This window comes from Ctenopharyngodon idella, chromosome 13 (genome assembly GCF_019924925.1).
Source record: "Ctenopharyngodon idella isolate HZGC_01 chromosome 13, HZGC01, whole genome shotgun sequence".
NCBI lineage: Eukaryota > Metazoa > Chordata > Actinopteri > Cypriniformes > Xenocyprididae > Ctenopharyngodon > Ctenopharyngodon idella.
Window position 1 is genome coordinate 27,076,212 of NC_067232.1, and position 21,018 is coordinate 27,097,229.

At 34.1% G+C, this 21,018-nt stretch overlaps 1 protein-coding gene across 5 annotated transcripts in view; it reads left to right on the plus strand.

Moving 5' to 3' along the window:
• The window catches only part of disc1 (DISC1 scaffold protein), a 57,215-nt gene that overhangs the window by 19,133 nt on the left and 17,064 nt on the right, over positions 1-21,018 (plus strand). For all 5 annotated transcript variants that reach the window (XR_007933168.1, XM_051916690.1, XM_051916692.1 and 2 more), the window contains 4 exons: positions 86-140; positions 2,279-2,381; positions 4,407-4,595; positions 16,858-16,918. Coding sequence is in view for 4 of the 5 variants with exons in the window: in XM_051916690.1 (XP_051772650.1) it covers positions 86-140; positions 2,279-2,381; positions 4,407-4,595; positions 16,858-16,918 (408 nt within the window). In the remaining variant the exon portion in view is untranslated. The remainder of the gene's footprint in view (positions 1-85; positions 141-2,278; positions 2,382-4,406; positions 4,596-16,857; positions 16,919-21,018) is intronic.

Here is a 21,018-nt window from a genome sequence, read left to right on the forward strand (position 1 = left end):
TTATTTATTATTGTAAAATATATGACAATTAATGTTTAAATCTCATTATTTTCAGCATTACTGACATGGATTATTTACCTTTCAGACTTCAGGAGCAGGAGCGAACACTGAGTTTGTCCATCAAAGAGGCAACGTCTAAAGTAAGTCCACATCTTAATCATCTGTTCGTGACCTAGTCTGTACTAACCAGTCAACACTACATTTAACAAGATTCAGTTAAAAACACTGTTGACATTTGAAATCACCAAAACAAACACGCCCCTATCTTTATAGCTCCGCCCCCAGATTCCTATGCAGCACAGGCACCTCCCCCCTCATGAGTGGACACGCCCCTTAAATATGTTATACACCTAAACTTGGGCTCATTCGGGACAATGCACTTTTAATTGCATTATACAAGTCACATTGGAATATAAGTCACAGCACGTTTCAGGTTATTTTTGGAAAATAACTGTACTGGTGTCAGTCCAAAAGTCACCAGTTCCTGTTGCAATAAATTGTGATGTGTGTGAGAGTTTGGTTAGTTAGCATGTGTCGGCGCTCCCACCGCAATCTGAGACAAAATGAGCTGCTTTCCTCCTGTGAGCAGCATGGGAAATTGTCATTTAGCTCTCAGAGTGTGTGTGTGTGTGTGGGGGATCGGTGTGGCTGCAGTGTGAGCCTCAGGCTCAGAGTGTGTGTTGGCACCGCGGGTGGATCTGAGAGGAGATGAGCTGCCTGAAAAATGGCACAGTGTGACTTTGCCCTCTGGTACGCCATTATCTGATGGCACAGCCGTGGCACGTCTGGCTGCGTCTCTCAACCGCTTTCACGTCGGGAGGTCCGTTGTGTCTACTGTGGCATCTGGTCCATGATTACCGGCTTCCAGAATGTTCTGTGGCATGTTCGGTGTATGCTGTGTTTAAGATTTTATTTTATTTTATTTTATTTTTTTAATTTAATTTTTAATTTTATTTTATATATTCTCTTAACAGAAAAGTAAAATAAAATAAAAAATTCTTAAATACAATACATACACATTTTTTGTTGAGTATCTTAAAAAAATAAAAATAAAACAAAAATGAAGAAAATATAAATAAATTAGAATAAAAATAATAAAAATCCTGTACAACATAAATTTGTGCCACATAAACTTTTTTAAGAGAATATCTTAAATAAAATAATAAAATAAAATACAACATTTTTTTTTATTTTACAAGATATTCTCTTAACAAAACATTTTATGTGGCACAGATGTTATTTTGTTTTATTTATTTTATTTTATTAAGTTGTTCTCCTAACAAACTTTTTTTGTGGCACAAATGTATGTTGTATTTAAGGTTTTAATTTAATTAATTAATTTTTTTATTTTTTTATTTTGTTTATTCATAACAAAGAAACTTTATGCAGAACAAATGTATGTTGTATTTTAGATTTTTATTTTATTTTATATATTATCTTAAAAGAAAAATAAAATAAAATACAAAAAATACAATAAATAAAATAAAATTACATATATATATATATATATATATATATATATATATAATACAATTAAATTAAATACAACATACATTTGTGCCACAATTTTTTTTTTTTTTGTGAAGGGTATCTTAAATAAAATAAAATAAAACATAAATTAAATAAATAAATATCCTAAATACAACACAAATTTGTGCCACATAAAATTTGACATGAAATAAAATAAAAAAATAAAATACAACGTACATTTGTGCCACATATTTTATTTTATTTTTATTAGACGTTCTCTTACAAAAAATATGTGGCACAAATATATGTTGTATTTTATTTTTTTATTTAATTTCCTTTATTTTTTTACTCTTAACAAAGAAACTTTATGTGTATTTTAGATTTTTCTTTTATTTTATGCAAGACATTCTCTTAACAGAAAAATGTCATAACATTTTATTTAAGATATTATAAATATGAATTAGAGTCAAGAAACTCTCACTCTTATTAGAAAAGTCACACTTCTTATGAAATAAGAAACTAAAATCATCCAACGTGAGACTGTTGACAGAAGTCCTTGTGAAACTCTAACCTCTGCGTGCCCTTCGCTTTCTGAACATTTTAGCAGCATAATTTGAGTTTTCCACATGAATAAATATCAGAATATTAACAGCTGTCGTGCATTAGCATGCAGTATTCATGATGTGAAATGAGAGGAAATGAAAAATGTGTCACATTTCGTATTTTCAACACAATTTAATGTTATTTTTTAACTTTTTGTGACTGCTCCTTTCCTCCAGGTGTGTAACTTCTCTTTCTCTTCGTTCAGGTGGTGATGAGTCAGAGATTGGCCGGCAGTCTGCGACGGAAGGTCAGCGAGAGTGAAACGCAGCTGCTGGCCCTCCATGAGGCGAAGCTCGCGGCCATCTCAGGTACCGCCGCACCTCTGCTCACTTTCTGTACTTCTCTGAACCCTGAGAGCAGCGGCCCGTCGCCTCCCGTGGCTGTTTCAAATGTCACTGTCACTTTGTGCTCCACAACGCTAGACAATACAGAATGACAGGACTCAGAGAGTACAGCCTGTCCTCCACTGAGATATTTCTAGGAACTCATGACTGATAGTACTGCCTATAAAAGTCTCAAAAGTCTCTTCTGCTCACCAAGGCTGGATTTATTTGATTAAAAATACAGTTGAAAAATTGTGAAATATTATTTCAAATTAAAATAGCTATTTTCAATGTGAATATATTGTAAAATGTAATTTATTCCTGTGATCAAAGCTGCATCATTACTCCAGTCTTCAGTGTCACATGATCCTTCAGAAATCATTCTGATATGCTGATTTGCTGCTCAAGAAACATTACTTATATTTGGGTCAATGACGTGACGGGTCATTTTTTTTTGTCTAAAGGCCTTGATAACAATAATAAAACACAAAGATATGACATCCAAAGTATGTAAGGTAGTACAACTAGATCTCTTCTATTGAATCCAAAAGGTTTTAATTATATTTTGCTACATATAAAGGTATTTTAAAGATTTCAAAAGGTCATTCGGTTTAACCATCCAACCGTTCATTTGTGATTAAAATAGTTAAAATGTAATAATATTTTTTATTCTGGCATGATTTTATAATATCATATATCAACATAGTGCAAAATGGTGTTAAAATTAAGTGTAGAAGTCGTTGCTTTGTTATGAGAAAGAATGTCCGGAAAAATGAATTTCATTGATGTCATTCGGAGTAACCAATATAAAGGGACCATTTTGGATCAAGTCATGTGGTCAATATCATGTGACATCATTCAGACACCTTCAAAGGACCACATGGTCGTGAAGCAAAGTAACTAACTCTCTTTTAACTATTTGAAAAATTCATGTTTTCACTTGTTCATACACATGTCCCGAAATATCAGGTCATTTGGTACAACCGCTATAAAACATGGAAAATGTTGTAATATTTTAAAAACTTGTACTAAATATAAAATGTTTGATTGTCCTTTTGCTAGCTAGCTAGATATCAGCCTGTTAGCATTGTTTGAAAATATCGTCATTCGGTAAAACCGAAATTTTGGTTAAACCGAATTACTTTTTTGGTGACAAATTTTGTCCATCTTGTAAAAAATGACAAAAGCAGTGTTAATTGATTATAAAAACCACATAATCTCATTGTTAACACTTAATAAAACTTCATAATTAATTATATCTCCATTATATTATTTGACACTTTTAAAAACCGTCAATGACCCATTCACATTTATTCAGCTTTTATCCAAAGTGACTTTCTTATTGTTATCAATGTTGAATATTATACTGCTTAATATTTTTATTTTAGGATTCTTTGTTGAATACAAAGTTCAAAAGAACAGCATTTATTTGATATTAGTATCTTTTGGAATATAATAAATGTCTAATTAGAAATTACTGTTACTTTTGATCAATTTAATGCATCCTTGCTGGATAAAAATATTAAAGGTGACCTGTAATGCCCCTTTCACAAGATGTAATATAAGTCTCTGGTGACCCCAGAATGTGTCTGTGAAGTTTCAGCTCAAAATACCCCACAGATCATTTATTATAGCTTGTCAAATTTGCCCCTATTTGGGTGTGAGCAAAAACACGCCGTTTTTGTGTGTGTCCCTTTAAATGCAAATGAGCTGCTGCTCCCGCCCCCTTTCCAGAAGAGGGCGGAGCTTTAACAGCTTAACAACGACAAAGCTGGAGAATCTCACGCAGTCAAAATGAGGATTGTCAGTAACATGTGCAGGTGTCCCTGACTGCATCCTGATTTGCATGCTATCTGTATTATGTAGTATGCGAGTTTGTGTCCCAAATCATAGTTTGCAGAATATGAGATGACAAAGTTGCCTGTTTCTGGTGGCTTTTTGATCTTTTGATGTTTTTTAACTATTATGATGTACATTTGCATGCCTCTTTTTCTTTCGTTCCTGCTTCAGGAAATGACTTCGGCAGTGCAAAAGAGCTGAAGGCAGAAATCAGGAGCGTGTACGGAGAGAGAGATCGTCTGGAGGGGCTGGTGAGGAAACTGCAGGCGCTGAGCACAGGAAGTGGAGACGATCTGACCCGCATGAAGGAGCAACACAACCAGATCAAACTGGAGCTGCAGGAGAGGGAAGCCCAGTCCGGTGAGTAACATCGTAACACAAACGACACACAGTATAGACACTATTAATGAGACTGAGACCTTGAAGAGTCGCAGTGTATTTTTTGCTGACACCGGGGGGAGCCATTTCTTCATATGTTTCAGCTTCATATGTTTCTATATTGATTTATATAGAGTTGATATCTCTATTCCTCACATTTGCTGCCAGTGTCTCCTTAAATTGTGTTTTCAACCAAATTACTGTACACATTTCCCTCTGACATTGAATCGTTATTGAAAACAGCTCTATTATTGATTATGTTGAATTATTGAATCTCAAAAAATGGATCATATTTCATAGCAAAATTAATTCGAAAAAAATGAAAATCAACACATCAGACACATTTCTTTTTATTATTTAAAATCAGCATAAATTATTTTTAGTGCACAAATACTATTATAATGTATGAGTACCCCAGAATTTATTTATATAATATTATAATATATAAGATTATATAATATTTTAATATATATTGATACACTTATGTACTCTATTTATTTATCGTTATAATCAATAATGTTAATTATCCTGCAAGAGGCTTTATTTTCATTATCCAAAATATAATTTAAACTTTTTATATTAATGAAAATCATCCTTTTTATTTAAAAATTAATAGCATAAATTACATTCAATCTACAAGTACTACTATAATTTATGAATACTTTAATTTTATGAAGATTTAATATTATCCTGCAAAAGGCTTCATTATGCAAAATATAATTTCATCTTTTCTTTACATTAATGAAAATCATCATATTTAGACACTTTTTTTTATGTAAAATCAGCATAAATTAAATTCAGGGTACAAAGTTATGAATGTATTGTATTTATTATTTTAAATATTTTTTTATTTAGCTTTATATTCAATAATGTTAATTATCCTCATTTTCATTATGCAAAATATAATTTAATCTTTGAATGTTTGAATATTTGAATAAATATATTTTAATTAATATTGATACAGTTATGAATGTATTTATTATTTTAAATATATATTTTTTATTTAGCTTTATATTCAATAATGTTAATCTTGCAAGAGGCTTTATTTTCATTATGCAAAATATCATTTAATCTTTTATATTAATAAAAATCATCTTTTTTATTTAAAAATTAATAGCATAAATTTATATTTAATGTATAAATACTGCTATAATGTATGAATACTTAAGAATTTATTCATATTTTAATTTATATTGATACAGTTATGAATGTTTTGTATTATTTAAAAAAAAAATTATTTAGCTTTATATTCAATAATGTTAATTATCCTTCAATAGGCTTCATTTTCATTATGCAAAATATCATTTCATCTTTTCTTTACATTAATGAAAATCATCATATTCAGACACTTTTTTTTTTATGTAAAATCAATAAATCAATAAACTAAATTCAGGCTGCAAATACTACCATGCATAAATAATGTATAAACACTTTTATTAATTCAAATTATTTGTTTATTTACTTTTATATTCAACAGTGTTAATTATCATACACAATAGGCTTCATTTTCTTCATGCAAATTATAATTTCTTCTTTTTTTTTCCTTTTATCTTTCATCTTTGAGGTGCAATATGATCCAGACGTGTTTTTGACATGTTTTATGAAATTCATCCAGTGTTTATAATGGAAAGCTGTCAGAATGTCTGGCTCCCGTCACTGGTGTAAATTCACTGGTAACGCGCTGGTCTTGTTCTGGTATCGTCTGACTAGTTGGCGATAACGACCAGATGCACATTAAAATCTCCTCAACTTGGCTCTGCCGTTCTCTCCTCCCATGAGGATATATGCAGGATGGAGATTGCGGGCGGTGGTCTGTCATTTACTCGTTTCTGTACACGTCCAACAACAGGAGGAGAAAGCGGCTGACAGCCAACGGGACTCTCGCCAGCTCTCGCCCTGCCGTTACAGGGATTACACGCGTGTGCTTAATTTGACACACACACATTTTGCTCAACAAAGAGCTCGGCTGGTCTGCGTCTTTGTGCCGGGATGAGAGAGATCGTGAGCTAATGATAGGCTGAGCGTTGATGCTAAATATGCAAAGCGGGCGAATATGATACAGAACACAAAAGATCTTTGACATGAACGGGCTGCTCCTGCTAGGGTCTTATTAGCTTGTCTTCCCACCAGGGTAATAACACGCTGACACACATATTTGCCACATACCTGCCATCAAATCACTGTTTTGGGCATAAGAAAAAGGGTTTGCGTGCGTCACTTGTCACGTCGGGGTTATAGTTTGCGGTTGGGTTGGTGCTTGCGTAATTAGGAATATATTTCCACATATTAAATGGTATTTTTAAACGTGAGTCTTTGTCCCAGCTTGTGCAAAAACAAAGAGCTGTTGTCAACATCTCACTTTCTGAAAAGAATTCCTAAATGGAGTGGAAAAAACTTCTGGGACAATTCGTAAGAGATGCTAACTCACAATGAGGAATAAAACAAGTAAAAAAGTACCAAAGCATTCTGTGGTAGTACCATGTTTTTTGGACATTACCATGATAATTTGAACATTTGTACATATTTTTGCAACTTGCTATGTTATTTTTGGACATGCACCGTGGTAATACCATGGTATTTCTTTGAAGTACCCTGGAATACAATTTAAATACTAACATTTGAATATCAAAGTACCATGGTATTACCATCACTCTACTATAGTAAGGCCTCGGTCAGTCAATAAATGTGAAAAAGTAACTTGCGTTACTTATTTGAAAAAGTAACTTTAGATATTTTGTTGTAAACTGAACAAGTAATGCATTACTTTACTAGTTACTTGAAAAAAGTAGTTTAAAAAGCTTTGTTTTCCCCTCTTTTCATCAGTCTTTTTAGTTTATGTGGCTGTTGTAGATCATGTTTGACTTCCTTCCTAGTTTGACTTTCTTGTAAACTGAAAATATGAAAGTATACTTTCAGTCTACTTTTTATATACAGTTGCAAGAAAAAGTATGTGAACCACTTGCAGAATCTGTGAAAATGTTAATAATTTTAACAAAATAAGAGAGATCATACAAAATGCATGTAATTTTTTTTTTATTTAGTACTGTCCTGAGTAAGATATTTTACATGTAAGATGTTTACATATAATCCATAAGACAAAAAAATTGTATTGTAATAGTAATTAATAGTTTGTAAAAATAGTAATTTATTAAAATGACCCAGTTCAAAAGTTTGTGAACCCTTGATTCTTAATACTGTGTGTGGTTACCTAGATGATCTACGACTGTTTTTTTTGTTTTGTGATGGTTGTTCATGAGTCTCTTGTTTGTCCTGAGCAGTTAAACTGAGCTCTTTTCTTCAGAAAAAATCTCCAGGTCCCAAAAATGAAGAGGTCCAAATTTTTCTTATTTCGCTTGAATATAATTTTTTTTCATTTAGTACTGCTCTTCGTAAGCAAAGGAAATACTTGCATGTTTCCCAGAAGACAAATGAAATACAATTTACCTTGATCTTCAAATTCCACATGTTTTCACCCCACATCTATTAAAGGAACACTCCACTTTTTTTGAAAATAGGCTCATTTTCTAACTCCCCTAGAGTTAAACAGTTGAGTTTTATCGTTTTCAAATCCATTCAGCTGATCTCCGGGTCTGGCGGTACCACTTTTAGCATAGCTTAGCATAGTTCATTGAATCTGATTAGACCGTTAGCATCTCGTTAAAAAATGACCAAAGAGTTTCGATATTTTTCCTATTTAAAACTTGACTCTTCTGTAGTTACATCGTGTACTAAGACCGACGGAAAATGAAAAGTTGTGATTTTCTAGGCCGATATGGCTAGGAACTATACTCTCATTCCGGCGTAATAATCAAGGAAATTTGCTGCCGTACCATGGCTGCAGCAGGTGCAATGATATTACGCAGCGCCTGTGACCCACTGCTTGCACAGGGAGCGTGCCTTGCAACCATGGAGACATTTGTGAGAGACGTTGCGTAATATCATTGTGCCTGCTGCAGCCATGGTACGGCAGCAAAGTTCCTTGATTATTACGCCGGAATGAGAGTATAGTTCCTAGCCATATCGGCCTAGAAAATCACAACTTTTAATTTTCCGTCGGTCTTAATACACGATGTAATTACAGAAGAGTCAAGTTTTAAATAGGAAAAATATCGAAACTCTTTGGTCATTTTTGAGCGAGATGCTAACGGTCTAATCAGATTCAATGAACTATGCTAAGCTATGCTAAAAGTGGTACCGCCAGACCCGGAGATTGGCTGAATGGATTCGAAAACGGTAAAACTCAACTGTTTAACTCTAGGGGAGTTGGAAAATGAGCCTATTTTCAAAAAAAGTGGAGTGTTCCTTTAATGCATCATGTTTCCTTCTGAAGCATCAGTGAATGTTTGAACCTTTTTTAATAGTTGTGTTTGAGTCCCTCAGTTGTCCTCAGTGTGAAAAGACGGATCACAAAATCATTCAGTCACTGCTGGAAAGGGTTCAAATATGCAAAAGATGCTGGAAAACTGATTTGATACAATGCATTTATTGTTTACATGTTTTTACATTGTACTTATATTTTAAAAATACCTGAATGTAATTACATCTGTAATTAAGTTCTGTAATTACATTTATAATTACACTGTTGACCCATCCCTTACACCTTAACCCAGCCTTAAACCCACCCATACCACCAAACCTGTCCCTAACCTTACCCATATCCCACCTCAATAGCAGCAAAAGTGTTTTGCAAATACAATATGAACACAATAAGTACATTGTACTTATTTTTTATGTAAGCACATAGTAGTTAAGGCCAACTAATTTAAAGTGGGACCGGTAATTTTGACACTGACGAGTGCTGTTAGATCCCTGAGGCCACGCAAAACTCGCAATTGCAGGTTTACATCTCGCAATTATTTTGTTTTTTCTCAGAATTCTGAGGAAAAAAGTCAGAATTATAAGATGTTAATTCAGAATTCAAAAAAAAGGTCAGAATTGCGAGAATTCCAAGTTTTGGCAGACCGGCCTAAAAATGTAACTTTTTAAACATTTTGTCATCCTAACAACAAACTGAGCATAATGGAGTGCAGCAGTGCGGCATCAAAAATATCAATTGGCAATTAATTATTAATTATTGAGAGGAACATAAAGAAAATCTTTCAGAGCAAGTTAGTTAGTTATTTTACCTGTTGGCATGTTTATAGTTTGCAACCGGAAAAATTACACATGCATTTTAATGAGCAAGTGCACAGTAAGTCAATATCACGTGTGATGAGGACATCTTAAAGGCACAGCAACAAAAATGTTTCTGCAAAAATGACTATTTTAGGGTGTAGAACATCTTTATTAATGTTTATTATTTTAGACTTTGTTATTTGAAAGCTGTATAATGTACCTTGTCAGTGAGTACCGTGGTGCGGTAGTGTATCATCTGTAATGACTGCTGAAGGTGCGAGTTGACAGGATTCGCTGTTGTTTCAGAAGCTGTTTACATCCATTAATGCTGTAGTGCTCCTGCTTTACTTGGGCACTTCTATCCCGGGCAACTCGTTGTTGGGTGAAATATTTGTCCATAGGAGGAGATATAATTAGAGGAGGAGTAAATGGAGCAGAGAATGTGAGCAGGTGATGTTCTGGAAGGCTTTCAGAGATGAGGTTTTGTGTGTTTGCTGTGCTTCGTCTCTGGGTTTCTGCAAACATTCACTCACCAAAATAAACTCTAATGCGTCTCTTTTTGTGTTCACCTCTCCTGAAGCGACAGACCTTTCATTTCTTATTGACGAGACTCAGACTGTGTCGGGTGAACGTTTGTGTGTCGATAGTGTGTTGCTGCCCTCCTTTAGTTTGACAGGTAATTAATTAGTATATATAATAATACTAAATGAACACTGTTTTACATCCCCACAATTATAGCTTTTATTATTATTTTGAAATGGTTTTTAATTTTATATTTTGCATTTTCATTTTTCATTTTAGCTAAAGTTTTGGTGATTTTGTTGTGTGTTTGTGTCATTTTTTAATTTTTTTTTTTTATTTGATTTCTATATATTTTTTATTAATTTTAATTTTGTTTTTATTCATTTTAGTATTTCAAGTTAAACTAAACGAAAGTGGAAAAACTGGATTGGGCAAAATTTTTATTTTATTTTAAGGTAACGAAAATATTTTATGGTTTTTATTTATTTATTTATAACCTTTATTTTTTGTAATAATAATAATAATTTTTATTTATATAGCGCCTTTCTATTGCTCAAGGAGGCTTTACAAAGGAGATAAAAAGAATAGGTAATAATCACAGACAAGAGGTAATAAAGACCAACAATAATAGAAGAGTACGTTTTTGTCATTGTTATTTATTTTTTTTAATGTCTATAATGTCATTAATGGATACTGCGTGTCTTAGGTAAATCCCGACAGTAGTTTTTTAATGCCAAAAAAGGGTTTGCGCTGATGCAAACTGTTAGTAAATCTGGCCCTTAGTTTATAATCAGAATATAGTCACTTAAATAGTCAGGCCTAGCGTTAATTTATTTATTTAAATGTAAGATGACATAAAAAAAGACGCGTCTCAGTGTTCCTCCTCGGCAAAATTCAATTCGACCATCATTTTTCACGCTTTCGTGTGAAAGAAAGTGTCAACACAAAGTAAACTAAAGATTTGTTGTGCACTTTAGCTAGATTCATTGAATAAAATTGTGCCAAAATCATTGATCTTGCGCTGCATTGACTGACAGCTTCTGTGATTATAGTGCGGTGCTCACTTTCTGTGTAATTCATTCACAAGAAAAGTTATTGTTTTTCATGAGACTTTGTGAGAACTTCATACTTCATCTTGACAAAATGTATTTTTAAACCTAGTGATTTTATAATGTTTAATATTTATTCAAAAGCGAAACTGAGTGAAAAACTATTACAGGAAACAACAAATGGTCCTCTGCCGCCATCTGATGGTTATAGTGGTAATGACTTTTTTATTTTTAAATAAGTGTTTTCTATCAAATTTTGGATTTCCTACATCTTGAAATGTTTGGTTTTACAAACAGAGACAATCTCAGAAGGATGAACAAATAATGTTTGTGGTCATCACATTAAAAATAACATTTGAAGTGCTGGAAAAATGTTGTGTGTGTGTGTGCGTATCTAATTACAGACACCGTGTTTTTTAATCAAACATTCCCATTAGCGTCGTCTTTATTGCAATCAATAAAACTGGTTTATTGGCAAATTAGAAAAGTGTGATAAGTGCATTAAAAAATAAATACAACATTAAAAAGTCAACCACTGATGGTTTTGTACAGCGAGTACAGAATGACAGCTAACAGTTCACCGGAAATGCCCAAGCTGGCTTAACAACAACCAGGAAGTACAGTAACCGTGCATATAGTCAATTTGGACAGAAGGTGCAGAAAGTGTATAATGATTTTGAGAACAAAGAAAATACTTCCCAGCAATTTTATGTTGAATGAAACAACAAAGATATGAAGCCAAAAGATAGCTTTTTAGATGATTAAATACCAGTGCATTGTCAGTGATGGCCAAGCAACTCTTTTATAGAGTTTATACTTAGTTTTAAGTTAATAACCCTGATGCAAAGTATCACTAGTACTATATTGTCCTTGAAAATACCTTAAAGAGGTCATGCGATAACCTTTTTGTCACTAGTACAGTCCACGTTTTGCGTATTGCATAAAAATCAAAGCTCATTATTGTCAAACAGCACTAACACCACACCCGTTTATGCTTATGGTTAGTGCAGTTGCCCTCAGGAGGTCAAGTTTAGATGCTCCTTGTAACCACAGCAACAGTCTCTGAGTGCTGACTAAGATGTGTTCGTGCATCTCTCTCCATGCAGTTGTGCTGAAACTCAGAAACCCAGACAGAGGCCCATTAATCACAGCCGTCTCCTCTGACTCAATTAAAATGACAGGCTATTCCTCTTATGCCGTATTGCACCAGCATTTCATGCCCACGCATCTGCATGAAACACACGGCCGCAGGTGTATCGTCTGCTTCTGATGCGTATTAATGGTGTAAAAGAGTTACACGTAGCAAATAATTACCAGCTTTCTCTGAATAAATGCATGCATTTTTGCGATCATTAGCTCACGAGCGTCCTTCAGATGCATTAGCAGAATGTTTCTGTTTGTGTTCACACCACACGGTATGATAGTTTTATTCTCAAGTTGTCAGAAAAGTGCTAATTAATGAAGTCATTTCGCATTTTGTCACATCTGAGCATACCTTTCTAATCAGGCAAGAAGATCAGCTCCTGAAAGCAAGAAAAAGTGATCTGGTGCGTTTCTGTTTGTCATCTAAATGAGCTGTTATTGCTCTACTGGTTGATGTTATGCATGCTTTTTTTTTTTTTTTTAATGTTCAGAATAGCATGCTATCATACTATTTATATTATTTGTGCAGTATGCATACTGTATGTAAATGTTGTCTGCATGGGATAATGTTTGCAAAAATGTGCAGTACAGCCTGATAATGTGAACTGAACCGTTTAAATAAATGTGAGCGCTGCATGTTTAAAGTCAAAACATGGTGATTTTGCACGTTCCCCAGGCTTATTGTTTCAGAGCAGTTTGCAAACAATGAATAGTGTGCAATTATTTATGCCAAGCTGTTTATTATGATCTACTCTTGATCCAATATGACAGTGTTTATATTGTTATATGCTGAATATTTAAGAGTGCATATTTTATCTCCATCTCTGAATGAGCAAGTGGTAGTAGTAAAGCACAGACATTTCAAAATAAGAACCCTGGTGTATTTTAGGCTTGTTTATAATTAAAAGTCCTGCATTATGTATAAGATCTTTTTCTTTTATTTCTTTCTCTTTTTTTTAATTTTTAATAAAATCTGGCATTTAGTTCAACATGAACTTTTATATATTCTGTCTGGATCGTCCCAAAGCCCAAAACGTATTTTTAGAACCATTAAGCAAGCACATTTGCTCCTGTTTTTACTATTACAGCTCTCAAGGTTGTCCAATCGTGAAAAGTGTTGATTATAGTATTATATTTAGATCGTGGCATGAAAGGTTGCAGTGAACAATAAACATTGTAGTCGATCACAGACATGTTGTTGAGCTCATGAAAGCAGTGATCTCGTCATTGCAACTCAATTTCTGCACACTAACGAATGCTTTCATCATAACTAACAGTGCAAACTCAATATAACTAAGAGATTTGTTGAATAAAACGGAAGTTTTGTCACGAGTCCAGAACTCAGTCACTGATAAACTCGTGCTGTTTGATTGACAGCTCCAGCGATTGTAAAGGAAGCGTTCTTTGATCGATTTCTATATATAATTTAATCACCGTTTATTCACTCAGATTATTTTCATCCTACTAAGAGAAACAACGTGAAGTTGAGCGTTTAGTCACTGGTTTGATTTACTGACACATAAAGAACATCTGACTGTACATGAATCATTAATATCAGATCAGGCGTTAGAATGAACACAGTTACTGACATGTTGTTGTATTACTGTCGAGTCCATATAGCAAAGCCTGCGCCGAAATGCGATTGATTTACCAAAGAATCCACATTGAAATGTACCGAATACAAATAAGTAAAGCTCAACTGAGACATTCACATTGTTGAAAATAAATAACCATATTCCTGCATTAGGATCCTTTGAAAGGTAATGTTATTTTAGTCATGTATCGCTCTTCTCTCCTCCTCATCTCACTAACACACCAGTGGGCGGGGCTAACGTTGCAATGATGAAGTAGGCGTTGATTTCTTCTGTGGAGGCGGAGTTTCACCTGTCTATAGACACATTCCAGGATCAGTCATTCGTTGGTGTCAATAAAAGCTTTTTTTGGACTAACAACGAAGTTTTCAGTTCTGAAACTTACAGGATATTCTTATAGTACGATACAAAAGCTCAAGGAAAATTGATTTCTCAATTCATGACCCCTTTAAATTTGATTTTCTGATTGGAGTGCAAATGTTAATTCCTCAGCTTTGGATTATCAGGACTCGACACAGGCTGAATTCGAACCTGCGTCTTCCATATGAGCACCAGAGCTGGTGCATGTGCACAAACTGCTAGGCCTTGACTTGTTATATTTGCATTCTCACACCATTTTCCACTCTCCAATGTTTAACAGATTGCTGCAGAATTAACCATCCAAGAAAAACTAAAAACATGCAACACTTCTTCACTATGTGCCACTATCACCATCTGCCTGTGATCTGCTGTTGAAGATACTTTCATCCTTGCAGTATGTTGCAAACAGCATCTTGCACCATAAAGATGTTGACCGGCTCATCTGTGGTAAAGCTAGGCTCTGTCAGAAGGGCGACGGTGACATAAATGGACCGGTGGGCTGCATTAGAGCACATTTCAGTGATTTAATCTGGATTCATGTCTGTCATCAGATCAGGTTCAGACTGAATCAGGGGTAAAATGCGCAGATTTTCTCTCTGGCTGTGTCCTGTGAAATTGTGTGAGTTTTAGGTCTTGAGTTGGAATTGGATTAGGAAGAGAAAAACACAGTTTGAAAGTGAAACTGTCACACTGTTCACACGCTTGACAGCCAGACACAACGGCTGTCCTGTTCAGTGGACATTGTGCTCAACGCTTTTAAATCAGGACACAAACAGGCATAAGAGTGACTGACTCAATGAGATATTGTTTGACATTAACATGCAGATTTATTTTTTTAACAGTGATGATTAATTATTGTGTATAAGAGTGAAGGTTACCTGTGAGAGACACGTCCAGGTGATATTAAATCTATCTACTTGAATCTGCGTATCTGTTGTTCAAATAGTCTACCTAAATTTAACCAGTTACTTTAATCAATCACAATTATACAGACTGTTACCAATGATTTCAACTAATATATATATATATATATATATATATATATATATATATATATATATATATATATATGTGTGTGTCATTTTATACAACAGTTCTTTCTGGTTCTCGAATCTGCAATATTCTAGTGATAACAGCACTCCTACCTTTTCACCGTTTGTATCACTCCGCTTGAAGCGACTGTCATGGCGGTCGAGCAAAACCACCGTATTTTTTACAAATACAACACTTGTTGTACCACAAACTGTAGTTATAAGAGTTTTTTAGTTGAGAATGTAGTTGTTTAGACCTGAAATATGTGACTCATATTAAATCATAGCGCCTATTTTACAATTTGTTTAGACGTTTTCGGAGATGCGAGCTCCTGGCCGTCAGCGGTCGTTCAGTGCTCGTGTACCTGCCGAGAACCGCTTCATCTCGGCCAGTGCTCCGGCGATTTGCCGCCGACTCTTATAGTGGTTAAACATGAGATATAATTCATTTTGGGTACATAAAACAGGCAATCTTTGGTCTTATTAATCTATTACTTGTTCCTGAGCAAATCGAATTGAGCTATGTTAAATTTAATAATTTAATATTAAGGCTATATTTAACGTACATGCTGTAGAGCACTGCTTTTGTACGTTTGACTGAATTGTACAATTGTGTTTATTTCCTATTGTCATTTATAATGGCTATTGTTGTTAATTTAAATATTGTTGTTTAATAAATATTATTTTATATAAATAATATGTTGTATTTGGTATTGAGAAAGGCTCCATTAGTGCGTAATATGGATTGAGTGAAAGTTACATAAATACGCCATTATATGGCGGCAAACTTTATGAGTGATTGAGTCAGTGAGTCTCAAGAGACTTCTAATTAGAAAGGGACTTTTGTAAACAAAGGACGTTGTTTTAGCGCTGTATGTTATGGAAAATTTCCTTAACTGTAAAAAGGACAAATACAAAGATCGCTTTCCTCATCGGACATTCAAACAGATTTTTATAATGGATATAATATTATGGACATCGACCTAAAGAATGAATGTTATATCAGACACAGGTAATGCTCGCTCAGGCGATCTCTCTCTTGCTGTTTCTCAATACTGTACAAAATACAATGAGTTTCAAATGAGTGACTCAACATTCCTTTGTTACTAGTTCTAAAGTGACGTTGTAAAAGTTCAACTTGAAATTTGAATCCGTGGCGGAAAGAAGTAGTTCTGCACAAAAGAGGGTTTTAAAGACACTCTTATTTATTGACACACTCGCTCCGTCGAACTGTTGTATAAATGCAATATCAGACTCGTATATATATGTGTGTGTGTACATGAATGAGAATTTGAATGGTTTAGTTGTCATTGAAATGTGACCTGAATGTGTTTTCGTGAGTTTCACCCATGAGAAACATTCACCGGACATGAATATGTATGGTATTCCAGCATCTCTCCCTGATGTACATTATTTTCTTTCCCCTCAACAGAGCGCAGTTTAAAAGAAAACACTCTGAAGTATATTGAGCTTCTGGAGGACAGACTTCACAGGTACTGGATATTTCTCATCTCTATGTCTCTCACACAAACAGCCTCTCGTCTCGTCCCGCGGGTGATTTTTCCTTATTATTTAAACAGTTCACACTGTCTGGCCTTATTTCAGTTCTGTCTCTCTGGATGTTTTCAGCGTATTAAATCATTCAGGTCCATGCCGACTGCATCAGTCCATTCCTGATGAGCTCATCTTCATGTGTCCAAAGTGACATTTCGAAATGAAAAAAAGGAGATGTGAGCTGCCGCTTCTGTAAACTGTCTACCTGAAAAGTGTGTTTGTTTTGCGCAATCTTGGCTCATTTTTGTTGTTTATAATGATGGTTAGAGCTCTAGTCTAGAGCCACATGCAGCTAATTCTGGACAAGAACCGCCCACTTAGAATGAGATTCTGATTGGCATGTAAGGTGACCAATTTTTTTTACATTCCATTCTGTGGTATCTGAAATAATAATAATAATAATAATAATAATGTTGTTGCTGTTGCTTTAGATAAACCCAGATGTGCTTGAAATATATAATGCAAAAATATATAAATGTATAAAAATAATGCTAAATGCAAATAAAAACTGAAACTATAATATAAATAGACTCATCTGCACTTAAAAAAGGATGAAATATTTTCATATTTGTTATGACTTATAAATATATAAAATATATTTTTTTTATATTGTTGGACTAATGCAGTTATTGCATTATTAGTAATTTAAGAACATTATCATTTCGTTTTATATGATAAACAATTTGGTCGTCATTTGATGTCTTGTGTAAAATCTGCATTCTGCATTCTAACAGCATTCTAACGTCAAATTCTATTGGAAACCAACATTTTTACAGCATTCTAACACATCAGATTCTATCGACATTCAACATTTAGCAACATTCCGACATGTCAAATTCTATCCAAATCCAACATTTTAGCAACATTCTAATGCCAAATTCTTTTGGAATCCAACATTTTAGTCACATTCCAACATCATATTCATTTGGAATCCAACAATGTAGCAACATTCTAACATGTTAAATTCTGTTGGAAACCAACATTTTAACAGCATTCTAACACATCAAATTCTATTGATATTCAACATTTAGCAACATTCGTCAAATTCTATTCAAATCCAACGTTTTAGCAACATTCTAATATGTCAAATTCTATTGGAAATATAAAATTTTAGCCACATTCCAACACCAAATTCTTTTGGAATCCAACAATGTAGCAACATTCTAACATGTCAAATTCTGTTGGAAACTAACATTTTAACAGCATTCTAAAATCAAATTCTATTGATATTGAACATTTTAACAGCATTCTAATACCAAATTCTATTGACATTCAACATTTAGCAACATTTGTCAATTTCTTTTCAAATCAACGTTTTAACAGCATTCTAACACATTGAATTCTATTGAAATTCAACATTTTGATAGCATTCTAACACACCAGATTCTATTGACATACGACATTTAGCAACATTCTATGTCAAATTCTATTCGATTCCAAAATTTTAGCAACATTCTAACATGTCAAATTCTGTTGGAAACCAACATTTTAACAACATTCTATTACATCAAATTCTATTGACATTCAACATTTAGCAGCATTCCTCAAATTCTATTCAAATCCAACATTTTAGCAACATTCTAAATTTAGAATAACATGTCAATTTCTGTTGGAAACCAACATTTTAGCCACATTCTAATGTCAAATTCTATTGGAAACCAACAATGTAGCAACATTCTAACATCAAATTCTGTTGGAAACCAACTATTTAACAGCATTCTAACATCAAGTTCTATTGAAATTCAACATTTTAACAGCATCCTAAATAACTGAAACTATAACAGTGCATAGTCAGGATAACAAGATAAATAGACTCTAAAAAAGGATTCAATATTTTTAGATTTTTTTAGACTTATTATATAACATAATTTTGCATATTGTTGGACTAATGCAGTTAATGCATTTTTAGTAATTTAAGGACAATATCATATAGTTTTATATGATAAACAATTTGGTCGTCATTTGATGTCCAGTGTAAAATCTGGGACCTGAAGCAAAACCGCTTGAGAACCGCTGGTTTAATTAATGTATGGAAAATAGGAACACAATCCCGCCCTATTATTTTCAACCTTTTAATATGAAAACAGCACAAGGAGGGACCAGAAGCTGTACATTCCATGCATAGTAATGGAGATGAAAGATTAAACAAGTGCCAGAGTTTCCTTCGCTCTGACCTGCTCGTAAAAATCCAGCTGCAAAGCTTTTATTTAGCATCTCTCTCAACTTAAATGCCACACAAATTGGTATAATTGAATGAGTTATTAGTTGCTGTACTCAACCGTAGAAATGTAGCATTCATTACATTTCAATAAAACACTATGGGCGGCCATCTGGAGGGAAGCATGGCATATGGTTTAGCGTTCGCTCCTTTGGAATAGCACATGCTCGGATGCCAGAAGCGCTGTCTGTTGCCAAGGTTATTACTGTACGAGTTGAAGAGGAGGGGCTGTGGCACGGGACTGTCTCCGGAAACCCTCGCTTCTCGCTTTCCTTCAATTTTATTTTACCCAGTGTGATTGTTCTCCTTGTTACTCACCATGGAAACCTGCCCGTGATGACTCCAAAAGCAGGCAGGCATTAGCCGCCGGTCATACTCAACCCGACGAGGGCTTCTTTTGTTCGCCCAGCTCAAAATAAATGGACCAAACTCTAGCTCTCTCTCTCCAGTGGCACAAATGGGAATATTAAAAGAATAGTTCGCCTAAAAATATACCAAAAATATTCCATTTGCTCACCTCACATGTCGTTTCAAACCTGTATGATTTTTTTTTCTTCTGGTGGGATGTTTTGCAGAATGCTTTCAAAAATGACAATAAAGTACCTTTTTTGTCATTTTGGAGCCTCTATGTGAATATATTTTAAAATGTAATTTATTCCTGTGATCAAAGCTGAATTTTCAGCATCATTACTCCAGTCTTCAGTGTCACATGATCCTTCAGAAATCATTCTAATATGATGATTTGCTGCTCAGGAAACATTTTTGATTATAATCAATTTTGAAAGCAGTTGTGCTGCTTCATGTTTTTGTGGAAACCGTGATGCACTACTGTTCAGAAGTTTTGGGTATGTCAAAGAATCTTGAAAAAATGTATCACGGTTTCCGCAAAAATATTAAGATTCTTTCAAAAACATTAAAAAATCTCAATGATTCCAAACTTTTAACTGGGAGTGAATATGCTTCTTTACCTGCTTGTTCCTTCTCTGCATCACTGACATGACTCTCACACACACACACACACACACACACACACACACACACACACACACACACGTCTCTCACTGAGGTGGTAAAATCAGGTTATCTGTCTCTCTTCAGCACTGACTGTCCCCGTCAGCCCCCTCCATCAGGGGATTCCTCTCTGTTTGTGTATGTGTAGATGTTGAGCTAATTGACCGGATTCAAAGTGCCACTAGCCCTCTCTCCTATGGGAGGAACCTGTCAATCAGATTCCTGCATCTGTTTGATATCAGAAAATACAGAGGGATGATAGCTGGTCTTTTTTGTGGTGCCATTAATCATTTTCATTGCTTCAATACATAATACTATCCAAATACCATCTGGTGATGAACACCAAGGGCCTGCTTTACTAAAGCATCACCACAAATAGTTTACTATAGTTTTTATTAAATTACTGTTGTATCCAACAGTGATGGGTGCTGTGAATTTAAGCAACATTCTAATGTCAAATTCTATTGACATTCAACATTTTAATAGCATTCTAACATGTCAGATTCTATTGACATTCAAATTCTGTTGGAATCCAACATTTTAACAGCATTCTCACACATCAAATTCTATTCACGTTCAACCTTTAGCAACATTCTAACATCAAATTCTATTGGAATCCAACATTTTAGTAACATTCTAAAGTCAAATTGTTGAAATTCAACATTTTAATAGCATTCTAACGTTTCAGATTCTATTGACATTCAAATTCTGTTGGAATCCAACTTTCTAACAACATTCTAACATTCAAATTTTGTTGAAATTCAACATTTTAACAGCATTCTCACACATCAAATTCTATTCACGTTCAAC